The 16,387-nt window shown below is 33.9% G+C and overlaps 2 protein-coding genes and 1 long non-coding RNA gene across 4 annotated transcripts; 1 reads left to right on the top strand and 2 right to left on the bottom strand.

Annotated features, from left to right (window-relative positions):
• Positions 1-1,982: 1,982 nt before the first annotated feature.
• On the bottom strand, positions 1,983-5,601 carry LOC120091240 (mitochondrial outer membrane protein porin of 34 kDa). Its single transcript, XM_039049180.1, has 6 exons — positions 5,405-5,601; positions 5,227-5,294; positions 4,391-4,501; positions 3,258-3,344; positions 2,873-3,081; positions 1,983-2,783 (listed from the first exon to the last, which is right to left on the bottom strand). The coding sequence occupies exons 1-6, from the start codon at positions 5,451-5,453 to the stop codon at positions 2,477-2,479; spliced, it is 831 nt and encodes a 276-aa protein (XP_038905108.1). The 5' UTR covers positions 5,454-5,601; the 3' UTR covers positions 1,983-2,476.
• Positions 5,602-8,790: 3,189 nt separating this feature from the next.
• Positions 8,791-9,962, top strand: LOC120090974. Of its 2 annotated transcripts, XR_005485625.1 has the most exons (3): positions 8,791-8,994; positions 9,408-9,481; positions 9,718-9,962. It is a non-coding gene; the product is annotated as an uncharacterized LOC120090974 (long non-coding RNA). The 2 variants fall into 2 exon arrangements; XR_005485624.1 differs by having other exon boundaries at positions 8,792-8,994; positions 9,408-9,962.
• LOC120090973 (auxin efflux carrier component 8) lies at positions 9,313-12,639 on the bottom strand. Its single transcript, XM_039048715.1, has 6 exons — positions 11,269-12,639; positions 10,624-10,798; positions 10,465-10,550; positions 10,223-10,380; positions 10,055-10,131; positions 9,313-9,822 (listed from the first exon to the last, which is right to left on the bottom strand). Exons 1-6 carry the CDS (start codon positions 11,774-11,776, stop codon positions 9,756-9,758), a joined length of 1,071 nt encoding a protein of 356 aa, XP_038904643.1. The 5' UTR covers positions 11,777-12,639; the 3' UTR covers positions 9,313-9,755.
• Between the last annotated feature and the right edge of the window lie 3,748 nt (positions 12,640-16,387).

Below are 16,387 nucleotides of genomic sequence, written 5' to 3'. Positions count from 1 at the left end.
GAAAATTAGACTCTAATATTTGTGTAATTGAGAAATCAATAGAAATAATATACTCTCTCCCATAGTATATATCACACTCATTTCCTCCTCTTCCCTCCCTTTTCTCCTTCCCCCTCCCTCTCTTTTCTCCTCCCGGCGATGTGAGGAGATTCGGTTGACGGCATGGCGGAGCGAGCAAATCCGATCAACGACGATGGAGAGAGAGATCCGTGGCAACCATGGCTGAAGAAGAAAAAGAGAAAGATGGACTTTATTCTTTTCTATTTTTTATATATTCTATGGTATATATGTACTTTTTTAGCTTTTGTAGGAAATTTGATATATACTATGGTATATATATTCGTTTATTTGATATAAATGAGTGGTTTTTTTTATTTAGACTTATTGTATTATGATATATATATTCTGGTGTAAATGAAATTTATGATATATATATATATATAGTAATATATTTCATATATTTGTTAGAATATTTTCAACTACCTAACAAAATGTTCTAAAGTATATTTAAAATAATCATGAATCCATCAAAATATTCTAAGGTATACTTAAATAACCATTAATTAGTAAAAAAAAAACTTCAATAAATTGATATGTCAAATAAACAATGGAATATAATACATGTACAAGTAAACAAACAATGAGATATTTCACGTAATAACAAAAATCAACATGAAAAATAAAATGGAAAATAAAATCATATTAAATGTCATTTTCTTTCTCCAAATAAAAATGGAAAAAAAATATATCATATGCATTTTATCTCTACAATCGAAAAAGGGGGGAAAATCATAATAAATGTATTTTCTCTCTTATCATTAGGAAAGATTTGAAAATAGATAAATATATATATAAATAGGGAAATGAAATAATAAAAAATGGTAAATTTATCCAAAAATAATATTAAAAGTCTTTCTAGAAAAAATTCAAATTTAAACACATTTTTTAAATATAGGGCCTCAAGATAGTTTTTTTAGGTAAAAATCCCTAAGATTTATGTGGTGTTATCCATTTTAGTTTGTAAAGCCCAACATGAATAAGACTTTGAATTAGCACATTTATTAACAAATCAGAAATATATATCTTTATACATATTTTTTTTTTTCAATTCATCCCTTCCATGATAACAATCGGGAAAAAACTTCACATTATCCCGGTGGAAATCATGATTGGGAAAATGAAAATTTGTAATTGTATATCTCTTTTTCCTGATCCATCTCAACCAGGATCAAGACTAGGAACAATCCACCGGTGAAAATCATCCCGGAAGGGATGCTGCGTAAAAATTTAGAGGGTGTTTGGCCCCCTAATTTGAAATTGGTGAAATTGGTGAAGTAGGTTACAATAATGTCTATAATTATTCACAATATTACTATTTTAAAATTTCTCTTCAACACCCCACTTCAACTTGTACTAAAATTAGTCGAAGCTTAAAAGAAAAAATCACAGGAAATAAATAAATAAACAAAAAGGAAAAAAAAAAAAAAACCATTTTTGGACCTAGCCCTAAACCACAAAAAATTTGGATTTCTCTCAACCAAATAACTTCAGACAAGATCAAAAACCTATATTATCACCAAAAAAAATATAGTAAATCTAGAGCTCTTGTGGTTGTCATTATGCTTAATGCACCATATATCTAGAGCTTTTGAGGCTAGTATCTCCTCTTTGAGATGAAAGTGATTCCAAAATCTCCTGGTTAGGATGACATAGATGACTAGATATGTGAATGAAGTACAAGTATTTCCATGCCCACATATTTTATTGTGTGGCTTGAAGACCATCCTCCATGGACGAATTCTGCCATTCACTTTGATTTCCTTTTTATCTTCAATTTTTTTTTCCCTGCTCCTCTGTAGTACTAAAAAAACCATGAAAATCAAGAAAAATGGACCAGAAATTATTCCCAACCCCTATTAAAATATGCGCAAATACTCAGATTGTCTGCCATGGTCTGATCCCAAAAGAAAAAAAACAATTAATTTTCCGGAAAAATGGTCTATTTCTGTTGAATTTTTTTCATAAAAATGTAGTTAAAAATATAATCAAATACCACAAGGGGCATGCTGGATGTGAGCTCTCTGACGACGATAACACATAAGGTAGAGTACGAACTGGGGCCAGCAACATAATCCTTTCTCCTTTTTTTTTTTTCCTTTGGAGGATGGGGGGTGGAGAAAAAAGAGGAAAGAAAATAGGAACAATATCTCAATGGACAATGGTATATCTCCTCAACAAGTTTCATCGGCCTCAGTCTGAAAACGGACTGATCAGAGTGCAAAAAGGGGGGGTGGTTAACACCAACCAAATAGGTTTGTCTAATGACACCATCATCCTAACATTTATTTCGACAACCCAAAACAACTAGCGAAGAGCTGGCATCAACACATCTCATAGTCTGAACAAACAAGTCCGGCTATGTGAAGCCCTGCCCTTAATTCTTCCAGCCATAGCGACTAGCCAGTAAAACTTCCTATCATGGCTTCAGGGCCAAAGCTAGTCCAACTTTTGCGCTCTTCTCAATCGCTTTCGTGTCTACCTCTCCAGATACTGTGAAAAATGATTTTGGACGCCACTCGTGCTGGATAAGAGCGCTTGCCTTGCCAAAGTTGTTCACCCGAGCCTTCACCGAGGTCAGTGGATCAAGTGCATGTTGGGTGCCAACCGTGATGGTATTCTCATTCGAGGAAAAGCTATGAGCAACCTCTGCACCAACAGCAGTGCTAGTCAAAGGGTTCACTGTATGGTAGTAGGATGCACTCAACGTATCACCCTTGTCATTCCTGGACATAATTATTCCTCTTAATAGTACCAAAAAGGAGCAAAAATCACACATTATAAACGTAAAAGAAGAGTCGACTAAAAGACTTACAAGGTCAGAGAAGCAATTAGGTCTGCGTTGGCAAAGCTCAGTCCAGCATTGACTTTGGTGAAGTTTCCAGTTTTGGTGTCAAATGAAAGATCGGTACCAAGGGCAAGAAGATTCGATCCAACAACACCAGAAAAGTTGACAATAGGATTGGCTGTCAACCCAATACTCGTGCTGATTCCTGCATAATCATGGAGATATTGCAGTTCCACCTACTTGACAAAAACAGAAATCAGTTAGGCTGATTCTATCTACCTGTTTTATAACTATTTTAACATGTTGGTCAGGACAAAAAGTAAAAAGAAAATGCATAGCTCCATAGAAAGTAAAAATAAAAATAAAAGAACACAATATCCTGAGACTGAAAACAGATTATTCCATCACTCACCTTGCCAGACCTTTGATCAGGGACTTTGAAACTAAATATTGCCTTCAATCCAGGAGCAGGTTCATCCACAGTGATAGTTGTGACAAGCTACAAAGTTCAGAACGGAAGTCACAATAATGGCACCAAAAGAAATACGGTATAAAGAATCAGAAGGAACATACAACTTTTTCACCAAATACCAATGATTAAAAATGGCATACACAAACCTTCATTTAGAATTTCAAATTTCATCATTATATGTGCATGTGGGTGGATGGGGGTGGGAGGAATTACAGCAGGGGCCCATAGCTTACAGTCTAAAAAAAAATTGTTACTAAATCCAATTAACTGCCTCAAAACGCAGTAGAGAAGCAGCATAGCTTTTCTCAGACTGTCAGTTGATGACGAGATACAATGATAGGCAGTTTGCTGCTTTCCACAACAAAATGGACCAATCAGTGCAGAATGCTTATTCTATTCGATAAAAGCACAAAGGGATTGACTAGCCAATGGAATCTAGTTTTACCATAAGGAAGCATGTTAGCCTGAAAAACACTCGCTTCAAATATTCCATGTTAATATTTTAATCATAAACTCTTTATTGTTCAAAATGCCACCCATACATATTCACATGATCCTTGATTGTGAACAATTCACATTATCTTTCTATAGTGTATTCAGACTTTCTCAAAGGATTTCCTTCAACTGCATAGTGTCCCTGTCCCATAATCAGATGAAAATCCTAGATATTCAAACAAGAGTGAAGAAGGAAGGGGGCAGTTGTCCAATCTTAGTAAATTCAAAATAGTTCAGACTTTATAGTTTCTCTAATTTTCAACTTGAAATGATTAGTTCATAAAAGGTTAGCTTGTAAAACCTTTCCCTCCCCAAGAAAATTTCTGGCTCCACCCCTGTACTCAAATATGAACATGAAACAACAATGATACTACACCAAGTAAATCTTTTAATTTCTTGACTTGCTAATGGAAAAAATCCATGGAATTAAAAGGGATATAAATTTTAGAACTTCCAGGATATAAGTAATGGAGAGAGATGGAGAGCGAGAGAAAGAATGGGGGAGGGCAAGTATGAAACTTAAATTTTAAGCAGAGGGAAACAATAAAACAGAAAGTACAAGAAAAAAAGGTTTTTACATTGGAGCTTGTGTCAACTTTGATATCAGTTGTGATATTTTTGTTCTTCAGCTGAGTATTAACATCAGCAAGAAACAAGTCACCCTTCTTCGTTCCTGAAGATGTAATAACCTGCAGATAGAAAGATATAATTAATGAATAAGCAAAAGCTAATAATAACAGAGGAAAAGCATTGTATATGTTTCTTTCAAAATACCAAGTAGAAATATCCAGTAAGCAACCACAAGTCTGATATTGACCACGAACTGGTTTATGGAAGATTAAACTGATTTTTAAACAAACAAACATTTGGTTTAAAAGAATCGTGAATCACTGTCGATAATAACCCACGCATGCAATATGTTTAGTTCATAAATACAAAATAACCATTCATCTTGCAGGCTCTAACACATCCCAGACACTAAGGCAGGTACAGCTTCTTCTACAGGGAGCTTATTGAGTTGAAAAGAAAACAAATATACTTCATAAACAGAGTGATAATGCGAGTCCATTTGTCAATGACCATTGAAATAAAAGAAAACCCCTATATCCATTGCGCAAAGAATTAAAAAGTCATCCCAAATTATAAACATATGAGATCAGCCTGTAACAAGTTCCGATACTACCTTCATAATAATCAATAAATAACAACAAAAATAAAATAATAATTGCAATCCGTTAAAGGATAAAAAGAAAGTCAGTAATTAATAAGTAAGAAGCTTATTTTCATTTCTTTTTTGTCTTTCTTTTGTGTTCTTTACGATTCATTCACCAATGGAAATTATATCAACCAGTGAAGTGAAAGTAGGACCCCAAAACAGATCTAGAAAGTCAAGAGAGTGGCAAGAGGAACTCACAACTCCAGTGGGGGAGTAGGTGGTGATGGTGAACTTGTGGTCGCTCTGGTAGTCTTTGTAGAGAAGATCTGCACAAGGAAAAAAACAAAATACCAGAAGATTTAAGGAAAAATCAACGAAAGTAAAAGATTCAAAGCCATATTAGAAGGGGAAACAAGGGAACGAAGAAATGAAGAACCTCTAGCTCTCTTGCCGATATCAGAGTAGAGACCAGGACCCTTTCCCATGATTTGTAATGGAAAATGAAAAGATTCAAAAGAAGAATGAAATGAAAATCCTGAAAGGGAAACGATAGTCCTCTTCCCCAAGGCAGCTGGAAATGAGTGGACGATTCGGTGGCTCTCATATACACCTTCAAAACCCTAATTTCTCTAATTCCAGCCCCTTTTTTTCTTTTCTTTTTCTTTCTTTTCTTTTTTTCTTTCTTTTTTTAATACTTTTTTGCCCGTTATTTTCTGACCGTTGGATCCGAGAATAAAAGGCATCCCATAGCATATACGGCCGTTGAGTTTTTTCATTTTGAAAAAAAAAAATAATTGTCGAAATTATTAATTCGAATGATATTTATACTTTCGGTGTTATTTTTAAAAAACGTGGTAATATTTACACAAATGTATATTTTCCCGTCCCCATCCCCGCCTTCTATTTCAATCCCCATTTTCCTGAAATTCCCGACATAGAATTCGCAGGTATTATTTTTAAAAAAACGTTCTCAACCTTAAATAAAATTTATTAGTCAAATGAGTCATTTCCAATGTATTCTTTTCAAAGAAAAATTTATAAATTTTTCTAATAAAGACAATAATATTTTATGTGCAAAGATATACATAGAAATTTAATCTCATAATTACTAAATTTTAAATATTACAAGCCTAACCTTCAACTTAAACATTATAACATTCATGGTCATGAAAGATACATATCTTAAAAATGTATTAAAGCATGAAAAGGTTGAGATGAAAAATAAAAAATAAGTAATTGTTGATGTAACATTAGTTTTCAGAGGGAGGGCAGAGCTTTTTTTGGTTTTTTCATATTGTCAAAGAGTTGGAACAATGATTTTTTCCTGTTGTCAAAGAGTTGAACAATGAAAATAGATGGCGAGTGCCTAATTGAATTGATCGAGTCATGTAGGAATAAGGTTCAAGTCTACCGGTCTGTTAGGATACCTCAGTTGCATACATCATTGTACTTCCACTTGACACCTATCGTAATGATAAACGACTCATCTCGCCATGACCTTCTCTTGAATTCTCAAAACTTCTGTTGCTCCATCCCCACAGGGGCAAAGAACACATCATTGTCTCGGGTATATATATATATATATAGTACTATATGTATGATACATATGTGTTATATATATGTCATATGTTAGTTAGTTGAATATATATATTCGTCAGAGTGGGGCGGAGAATCGGGATGGGGTCAGGGTCGGGACTAAGGAATGTAATCCCCGTCCCTGTCCTCGTTTAATCAATGGGGAAAAAATCTTCTTCGTTCCCTCCCCATTCCCAGTCTAATCGGGGACTCCCCGCCCCGTTTGTGGTGGCCCCCACAAGTTAAATGAACATCTCTATACATAATAGCAAAATATCATAGTTTATCCGTTGATAGACTAAACACACACAGGAATAGTAAAATATCATAGTTTATATGTCGTAGACTGCAGTGGACTAAGACAAAGAAAATCGTCTATCACAATCTATCGTAGATAAACAGTGAAATTTTGTTATTATTTATAAATATTTTGATTTATTTTTCTATATTTGAAAAAATTTAAGATATATATCTATAAATAATAACTTAGATAAATATACGATTAAACTACAAGTTAAAATTCATCAACTTTCTATTTAGTATATGAATTTTAAAAAATATTTAATAAGTATTTAAGTTTTCAAATTTAGGTTTAATAGCTTTCTAATTTTTAATTTTACTTCAAATAGCCATTCATATTTTTTGAACAATAGACAGCCCCTCCAATACGGCCTCAATTTCCAACAAACTGATATCTGCCCCATTTTGATAAACTTACACCCATCCCTAATTACTTTACCCATTTGATCTCGAACAATCCACCCAAGCTTGTCGAAAACCACGTTCCATTGAACTAGACTGCATCAACAATTAGCTTCTAACAACTCATACTCGGTAGAACCTAACACAAAAGGATATAAAGACTACACGTACGGACAACAACAGGACTATCATTATCTCCCATCAAACGACTACCTGTAACGCTACTAACATCCAGGAGATAGATATCAATCAAACTCTTTAGATAGAGAAAGTTATTCACACCATTCTTGGAACAATATATCAATTATGTAGTTCCATAAGCTTCAGAAAATGACCAGTGCATAGTTTAACTTCTCACATTAACACAATGATATCAAACAGTCCAGTAATCCAACAAGAACCAGTTAAACTTGCCCACACCATTCAAACTTACATTTTGGGAGGAAAACTTCCCAAATTTTATTTGAGAACTTACACTCCTTCATAATTAATATGACTTGTTGACTCCATATACTTTCTAATTGATATATTAAAAAAAACCTCACACTCCCCTTACCCTTGTTATATTAAAAAAAAACCTTCTAATCGGTACCAAAATCAAGAATGAGTTAAATTATAAGAAATACCCTTGAACTTGTTATTTATTTAAAAAACACCCATATACTTTCAAAAGTTGCAATATTAATCTTAAACTTTCGTAAATATTAAAAAATGCCCCTTGAAGTAGAGATTATGTAAAATTTTGGATGGAAATTGAAATATGAAATAATGTAGCAATGACCTAGAATGAAAATTTAGGTCACCACATTGCTTTAGGTTACTGCCACTTAGTTTTAAGTTTCAATTTATGTTTGAATTCTAAAAGATTTCTACTCTAAGAGTAGCTTTGAAACATCCATAAAAAGTTGAGGGTGTTATTGCAACCTTTGAAATATAAAGGTGTTTTTGAAACAAAGGGTAAAATTCAAGTGTATTTGTTACAATTTAGCTAAAAATGATTAATTTCTTAATTAATTAAAAAATGACATGACAATTTGTGATCAACCACAGTTTCTCACTCAACGATGATAAATTTTAAATTAAATTTAATTTATAGCACTCTTTATTAAGATTTTTTTTCAATGAAATTAATCTTCTTTGTATACCACTAATATATCATTTTGATAATATATTATCGATGAATTGTTTTTGTAATACATAATCAATATACATTTCTACTATACATCACTTATAGACATTTATAAGCAATGATGACCATAGATTATTTCTATATCTATCAATAATAAAGTTGGACATTTGATCCTAAAGATATCATATCCTATCAATAATCATTATAACATTCAATTCCATCAAATTTGTCCTTAGATTAGAGAAAGGTTGTAATTTCTATCTTCATTCCATTTTTACCATTTCTCCCACTAATTTTATTAAAGAGTAAATAATAAAAAAAACTAATTTATGTCACGAGTAAATAATAATAATAATAAAAAAACTAATTTATCAGGAGTAAATTATAAAAAACAATGATTTTTTTTTGGTGTGTAAAAAGAAAAAAAAAAAGAGAATCCATGTTTCAACTCAGCTGCGATATGCTTGCATGTGACTCGTGAGCCTGAGAAACTACCTGTTCTTGGAAAGAAACTGATTTTCCAAACCATGGCTTGAAAATTCAGCTCACTCTTCGATTAATGGCGTCAATTAATGCGATCAAAGAGGCGCCAGTCAACCAAATGTCTGTCAAACTTGAAGGTGAGTGTAATTCTAGGGTGTTTCTGCACTTGCTCGGGATCGAATGTTTTCAATTCTAATACAAATTGCGGCTGGAAATTGAACTAATCTAATAGATTATTAGCTCACTAGTTTGGATTTGGGGAGAACTTAATCACTGATAAGAAGTATCATATCGCGTTGTTGGTTTGATCATCCTTAATTTGTCAGTCCTGTCGACATTAACCCTAATATGTATCAGAAAGTTTTATAGAATTAGGAATTTATGATTGGAATAGGAGATAGTTCGATCTGATGTTTGAATAATAAATACGAAGAACTCGAGGTAAAAAGAATAGATGGAGAAAATAAACTTTCTTCTATGAACTTTCATGCAATTTCCGATTGTCTTATGGAGAATTTTCATAGCCCGGCTGGTATTTGAAAAATTACAGAGTCAAACAATGGAGGGTAGAACTATACAAACACGAGGATGCAGATAATTCTGGGTGATAGATTAGTAGCGAAGGTCTGTTCACTCTGTTTCCTATTTAACGCATTGCATTGTTCCTTCTATTTTGTTTATTGCATATGATCATCCTTCGTTGATATCTTTAGCACACACATTTACATGTTTCATAAAATCATCAGCACTATACCATTTCGGAAGAAAATGGCAAAAAAATTTTAACTCAAAAACTTCATCTCTGCATGTGGTCTTTCCTGATGTTTGGCGTCAATGTCCTAAATTTCTTGTTACGGCAGCACCATGTATCCTGTGGTGGCATGGCTGCATGGAGGCTTTACAATGACAGCAAGTAATAGTAGGCCAATGCTACTGGCAATGCAATGAGCAAGCCCAAAAGTACCCTGTAACCAAAAGAAAACACCATTTCATTATGTTGTTTAGCTATATAACTTGCGCTTCTCCTTAAACTGCTCAAATGTTGCCATGGCATGTAAAGTTTCTTCGATTTTTTTTTATGAGTAATGTTGGAAATTAAAATGAAGCAAAGTTCTCTCGTGTGAGTGCATCTAGATACAAGAGATGATCAGTGACGGTTTGAAAATTGACATAGGAGATGAAAATTACAATAGTTACCCTGTGCTTAAAACGTCTGGATGTATGTTATACTCTTTGGAAAAGACAAATGGAACAATTCCTTGAGGAAGTGCTGCCTGTACCAATGAGAAGAAGAAAGAAGAAACAAACATGTCAAACAGAATTGTTAGTCCTGAATGTGGACTTAGTAATGCAAATTACAACAACCTGCACAATTGCCACTCTGAGCAATCTTCCCCTAAGTCCTAGAGCGAGTGAGCATGCTGCCATAAGTGCAGGCCCCATTAAGAATTTCATTCCCATGGCCACCAGTGTCATCTTTGTACCACATGCTATAATGCTAGTCCGCGAACCCATGAAAAGACCTAATAAGTAAGAGTCAGACAACTAGAAGTTACGTTTCTCGTCATTTACTTGTTGGAGCTTCTAGTAATGTTTTCGTTTCATACCTAAGCTGAACATAGCCATACCAAGTCCTCCAGTTGATAGAATGTTTATTGATCTGTCAATAACTTCTGGCAGTTTTACTCCCCACCTGAAATAATGTTAGTTTCATCCCAATACATCTTTAACTTTTTTTGAAGTGAAATCTATCATCTCTAATTTACCTGAATCGTATGCTTGCCCAAATGAGACCCAATATAGTTGCATGAGTATTGGGGTTGATGATGAGCTTCCTAGCGACTGTTAAGAGAATGGACCTGGTTTTGAGACTCCTCCCATTTCTATCTCTTGCCTCCTCAATTTCTTCTTTTGCTCGTCCATCTTGAGTTATATCAATTTCTGCTTTTCAAAAAGACAAACAACATAATTAGAATTAATGAATTGGACAAAATTAGCTTACACATTTTTGTTATGTGAATTCATGTGAGACTATGTTGAGTATTCTTTCTGCCAAAAACAGTAGCCTAAGTATAGCACTCATGACCTACGGATGTAGGAAGAGAATAAAAATTTAGGAAATGAGGAAAAGTAATCAAGAGAAAATTTAGGAGGTTTCCACTCTTGGTCTTACATGGATGAAGGAATGTTATTGAGATTGATAGCATGAATACAACCATTTCTGTTGAGGGAAGTTCTAATGTTATACATGAAGACTTAAACTGGGATGGTTACTGAAGATCATGGCATTGGCATGAATATGACCATTTTTGTTTAGCGAAGTCCTAAGCTTATGCATATAATGACTTATAAAGTTGAGTTGATTTGATTCTCTTTGTTACTATTTTTAAAAAGCAAATTCCAATGCCTACCTGTGGCTTCTGATGCTGGAGCTAAAGAAGCTGCTTTGGTGGTAGTGAACTCAAAGAGAAACAGTAATATGTTGTACCAAAGAATGCTCTGTAAGACAACTATCTGGGCAAGAAGCACATCTGCTTCACTGCCGTACATAGCCTTCAATACTGGTAGTCCAAGAATTAGAGTATTTGGCATGGTTGACAGAGAGAGACCAGTGATAATCCAATTTAAGCCTCCCCGAGAGGTGATTTTAGTGATTGCTCCTAGCAGAACAATAGCTAATATTTTCTGAAGGAAGTCGGCCAATATCAGTTGCAGGTTCATTTTGTAGAGGTTGTTGTCTGAAATGACTTGAAAGGATAACAGTGGGATTGAAAATTTTGCCACAAACTTGTTTATTCCAGAACATTGCTCCGCTGTGAAGAACTTCCACCATTTTACAGAGATGTAAGCTAACATCATGGCTACATACAGAGGGACTGTGGCTGCCACAACATGATAGACATCAGACAACGAAATCATGGTGACCACTGAAAGAAGGATTGAAAATTTTTCGTATTGTCTATAGAAATTCCTTGTTAATAAAGCACTTTCCTCTGCTTTTCTTGATTGCTTTATTAATCAATAAAAGCTCGGGTTTTAAGCCACTGTTCATTGGAAGCCTCTTCAAAAGTTCCAATAATGCCCAGAATGATCTTCACCTCGCTTATTTATAGATGATAATAAGTCTATGTAGATATCTTATAATAGGAGAGGAATTTACAGTTATATTATAATACCCAGTCCAAACTTTAATTGTATTAACTGATAATTAAACTGGATATGCTGTATGAGATTTTTTTAATAAGATTACGAACTAGCCATTTTGTTATACATTTTATGAATCACCTTTTTCTAATCCCTCGTGTGATGGTTAGATATTGATTATAAGTCTTGTGATAATAGTTTGTAACAGCGGGAACTGATTAACTTAGGAAAGTGGGGGTATTCTTGTCACTGTAAGCTAAAAGTAGATTCCAGGATTCTTGTGCTCATGTGCTTTACATTTATCAGTTCTTTAAATAAAGGAGATCTAACTAGGCTGACATGATAACTCCATAACTTCATGCTTTAGTCTTTTACTTCAGTTTGAAACAACATTAAAAAGGAATTTCCATTAGTTTTTTTTTTTTTTCCAATTTTGTTTTCCAACTCGTCGACAAAATAAAACATACATTTTATACAAAGCTTTTAGCACCCTCCGTTTCCTACAGTTCAATCTGTGTTTTGTATGTATCATTCATTTCAACTGTATGGTTAGACTTGTTCTTTCCTTGTTGAAGAATAATGCTTCAAGTAATGACCCAATACATAGTTTTCTTGTATGACTATATTGGGTGAGTATTCTAAATTTCACCTGCAAATGTTTAGGCTTGTGATAATTTTTTTTTTTTTTTTTTTTATCTTGTAACAGTGGGAAGAAGGAATAAAGAACTGAATTGCAAGTGAAGTAATGGCAATAATAGTGGCAGAGTTCAATGCAGTTGTAAGATGGAATTTTTTCCTAAATATGGTCAAAAGTGTGAGAATAATTGTCATGAGAAGGAATTTCCTTTTGGGCAATGCAAAATTTTGCTATACACAGAACCTAATGTCTCTATGGTTTTCTTTACTAACCTGAAAAAATTGCAAGAAGTCATTGAAGATATCAGAAGATTGATGACATCATCACCTTGCTGCTTTTTAGAAGAATAATGCCAAAACCCTGTAGAGTCTGAAAAGTAGCTCAAGAAATGGAATTTGATCCCTTTTTTTTAATTCATTAGAATTAGATCCTTTTTATTTATTTGTAATAAATCAGAGAGGATTCATTTTTGATAATAGAAATTGCCAACTCATTAGAAAGTCAAGACCATTTCATTCATTGGGAAACATACAGTATGGAGTTAAAAAGTGAGATGATCAAAAGCCAACCAAACAACTTAAATTTGGATGGCTCTGATTTGATTGAAATGTTCAATCTCTTCTTCTAGTGTGATATAGAATTTTTTTTTCCCTAGTGGCCAAATAGTTGTTCAAATTTTATTCTCCACATTAACTCTGTTATAAGGAATATGTATCATCTCAAATTCTTTATGTTATAAAAATGTTGTGACATAGAATATCTTTTGATAGTGACTTTGCCCATTGGTTTATGAAACACTGTTTGGTATCTGTCTTGGAAGGGTTTATGTTGTCTGCAGCTTGTTCCCACTCGAAAGAAGATTTTTAATTCTTTTGAAACTCAACTAAAGATATTGTTTTTTCATTTTATATTCAAAAGAAAGAAAAATAAAGTGATTTTGTTTTGAAAATATGTGCAAAAAGCCCCTTCATACAATCTCAAGTTTTCAAGAGCAAACCACTTTTATTTTGCACAAAAAAAGAAAATAAAATATGTGTTCGCACAAGATTAACACAAAATTTTTGGAGAAACTTGTGATGAAAACACGCGATATTATTTATGTCTTCAACTTCAATTTGGGGACACATGTCAACTTCAATTTAGAGACACATGTCAACTTCAAATTGGTTCCAAGTTCAAATATTTGAGTTTCATCCTTAAATTAGTGAATGATGTGGCAATTTGTAATTGGTCCAAAATTTCTCCTTCCACAAATAACCTTTTTCGAGATTTATGCACATACATACATTGGTGGATGAATCTCGAAAAAGAAGATGTTGGAATCAAAATACAAGTTATTTGCTCTTGATTTAAACTCCATTTGATGTGCTAGCCAAAATATAAACTTAGTACTAAAATTTGGGATAAAATTTGGAATATAGCCAAATTTTAATTTGAGATTTTGTCTCCAATTTGATTTAGACTGAGGGCAAAAGCTAAACTTGATTTAAAATTGAGATAAAATTTGAAATATAGCCAAATTTTAATTTGAAAGGAATTTTAGATTTTACCTGCAATTTGATTTGGAAATAGGGATAAGAACCTAAATTTGTATGAATTTGAGATAAATTTTGGGAGATGCCTAAATTTGAATTTTACATCAATTTGAGACTATCCTTAATTTAATTTGACTTGAGGATAACAATGTGTGTAATTTGAATTTTGGATAAATTTTGGAATATAGTCAAATTTTAATTTGAGATAGATTTGAGATTTTATCTCTAATTTAATTTGGCTTGAGGATAACAATGTGTGTAATTTGAATTTTGGATAAAATTTGAAATATAGCCAAATTTTAATTTGAGATGGATTTGAGATTTTATCCTTAGTTTAATTTGGCTTTGGGCATGGGAGGCCAAATTTTGATGATTTGAATTCGGGGATGAAATTTGAAATATGTCCAAATCTCGTTTGAAGATAAAATTGAGGGAAAAATCTAAATTAAAAAAAATCTTGACAAACATAGGGATGACTCCTTATTTAATTTATCTCACCCTTTTGACACACATAGGGTTGACACACAAATATGTCCAAATCTCGCTTTTATTTATCTCACCAACTCTTTTTTTTTTTTTTGCAGCAATGCCCCGATACGTGACCACTGCCTTAACACACATAGGGATGACTCCGGAAAGGTCTAAACAACCCTATTATATCGTCACTTCTTGATCAACATAGGGATGACCTCGAAAAGGTCTAAACAACCCTATTGCATCACTTATTGATCAACATAGGGATGACCTTGGAAAGGTCTATACAACCCTATTACATCACTTCTCGATCAACATAGGGATGACCCCAGAAAGATCTAACAACCCTATTTGATCAACATAGGGCTGGCCATGGAAAGGTCTAAACAACCCTATTACATCACTTCTCGATTAACATAGGGATGACCTAGGAAATGTCCAAACAACCCTATTACATCATCACTTCTTGATCAACATAGGGATGACCCTGGAAAGGTCTAACAACCCTATTTGATCAATATAGGGATGACCCCAGAAACGTCTAAACAACTTTACTACATCGTCACTTTTTGAGTAACATAGGGATGACCCCATAAATGTCTAACAATCCTATTTGATCAACATAGGGATGACCCCGGAAAGATCTAAACAACCCTATTGCATCACTTCATGATCCCTATAATATCATGGTTTGGTTCACATAGGGATGACCCTGAAAAGGCCAAAAAAACTTTACTATGCCACTTCTTGATTTGACTTTGAAGATGAAGCAGATATGCCATCGAGATGAGGCGGATATGACATCGAGCTTTGGAGCGGAGCTGGGTAGACTATACTTAATCTCGCATATGAGGTGGAGTCAGGCAGACCGAACTTAATCTCACATATAAGGGGGAGAGGCAGACTGGACTTGATCCCATGTATGAGGCACAACCAAGCAAATCAGACTTGATCTCGCAGATGAGGTTGAACATTACAACCCAGACTTAATCTCGCATATGAGGTAGAACCTAGCAAACCAGACTTGATCTCGCATATGAGTGGATCTAGGCAAACCGGACTTGATCTTGCATATGAGGTGGAATCAAGCAGACCAGATATGATCTCAATATGAGGTGGAACCAAGTAGACCGGATGTGATCTCGCATATAAGGCAGAATCGGGCAGATTGGACTTGATAAAGTAAAGTCACACCAAACTTGTCTTTATGCCAGTTTGCATTGGACTTGATTTTCCACCTTCTGCATCGGTCTTGACTTTTCGCCTTTCACGTTAAGCTTGACTTCGCGAATTAAGCATATAGATGGCATCATAAAGCCTCCGAACTTGAGTATGAAGATGGACTGTCGACGAATCCTTCGAACTTGAGCTCGACGAAACATCAGAGAATCCTTCTCATTTGAACTTGAAGAAGCATTGACGAATCTTTAACACTTGCTTATCAAGAAAGCTTCGGCAAAATCTCCGAGCTTGCATTTGAACAAGCCTTGATGAAACCTTCAAATTTGAATTTTAGGAAGCATAAATGAAACCTCTGAACTTGATTTTGAAGAACTTATTGTTGGGATTGGTGTCCTAATTCTCTCGTAGTCTCGTTGTTTTATAAAGATACACACTGTTCAATGAATAAAATAAGTGTTGTTTAATTTTGGCATTTACTCATATCCAATAAACAAAACTTCTTGGTTATCTTATGTGAACTTAAGCATGTATATGTGATATACAAGTAGATTATGCCTT

This window comes from Benincasa hispida, chromosome 11, assembly GCF_009727055.1.
Source record: "Benincasa hispida cultivar B227 chromosome 11, ASM972705v1, whole genome shotgun sequence".
Taxonomy (NCBI): Eukaryota; Viridiplantae; Streptophyta; class Magnoliopsida; order Cucurbitales; family Cucurbitaceae; genus Benincasa; species Benincasa hispida.
The sequence above is the reverse complement of the archived record's forward strand: the minus strand, read 5'-3'. Positions and strand labels throughout refer to the sequence as shown.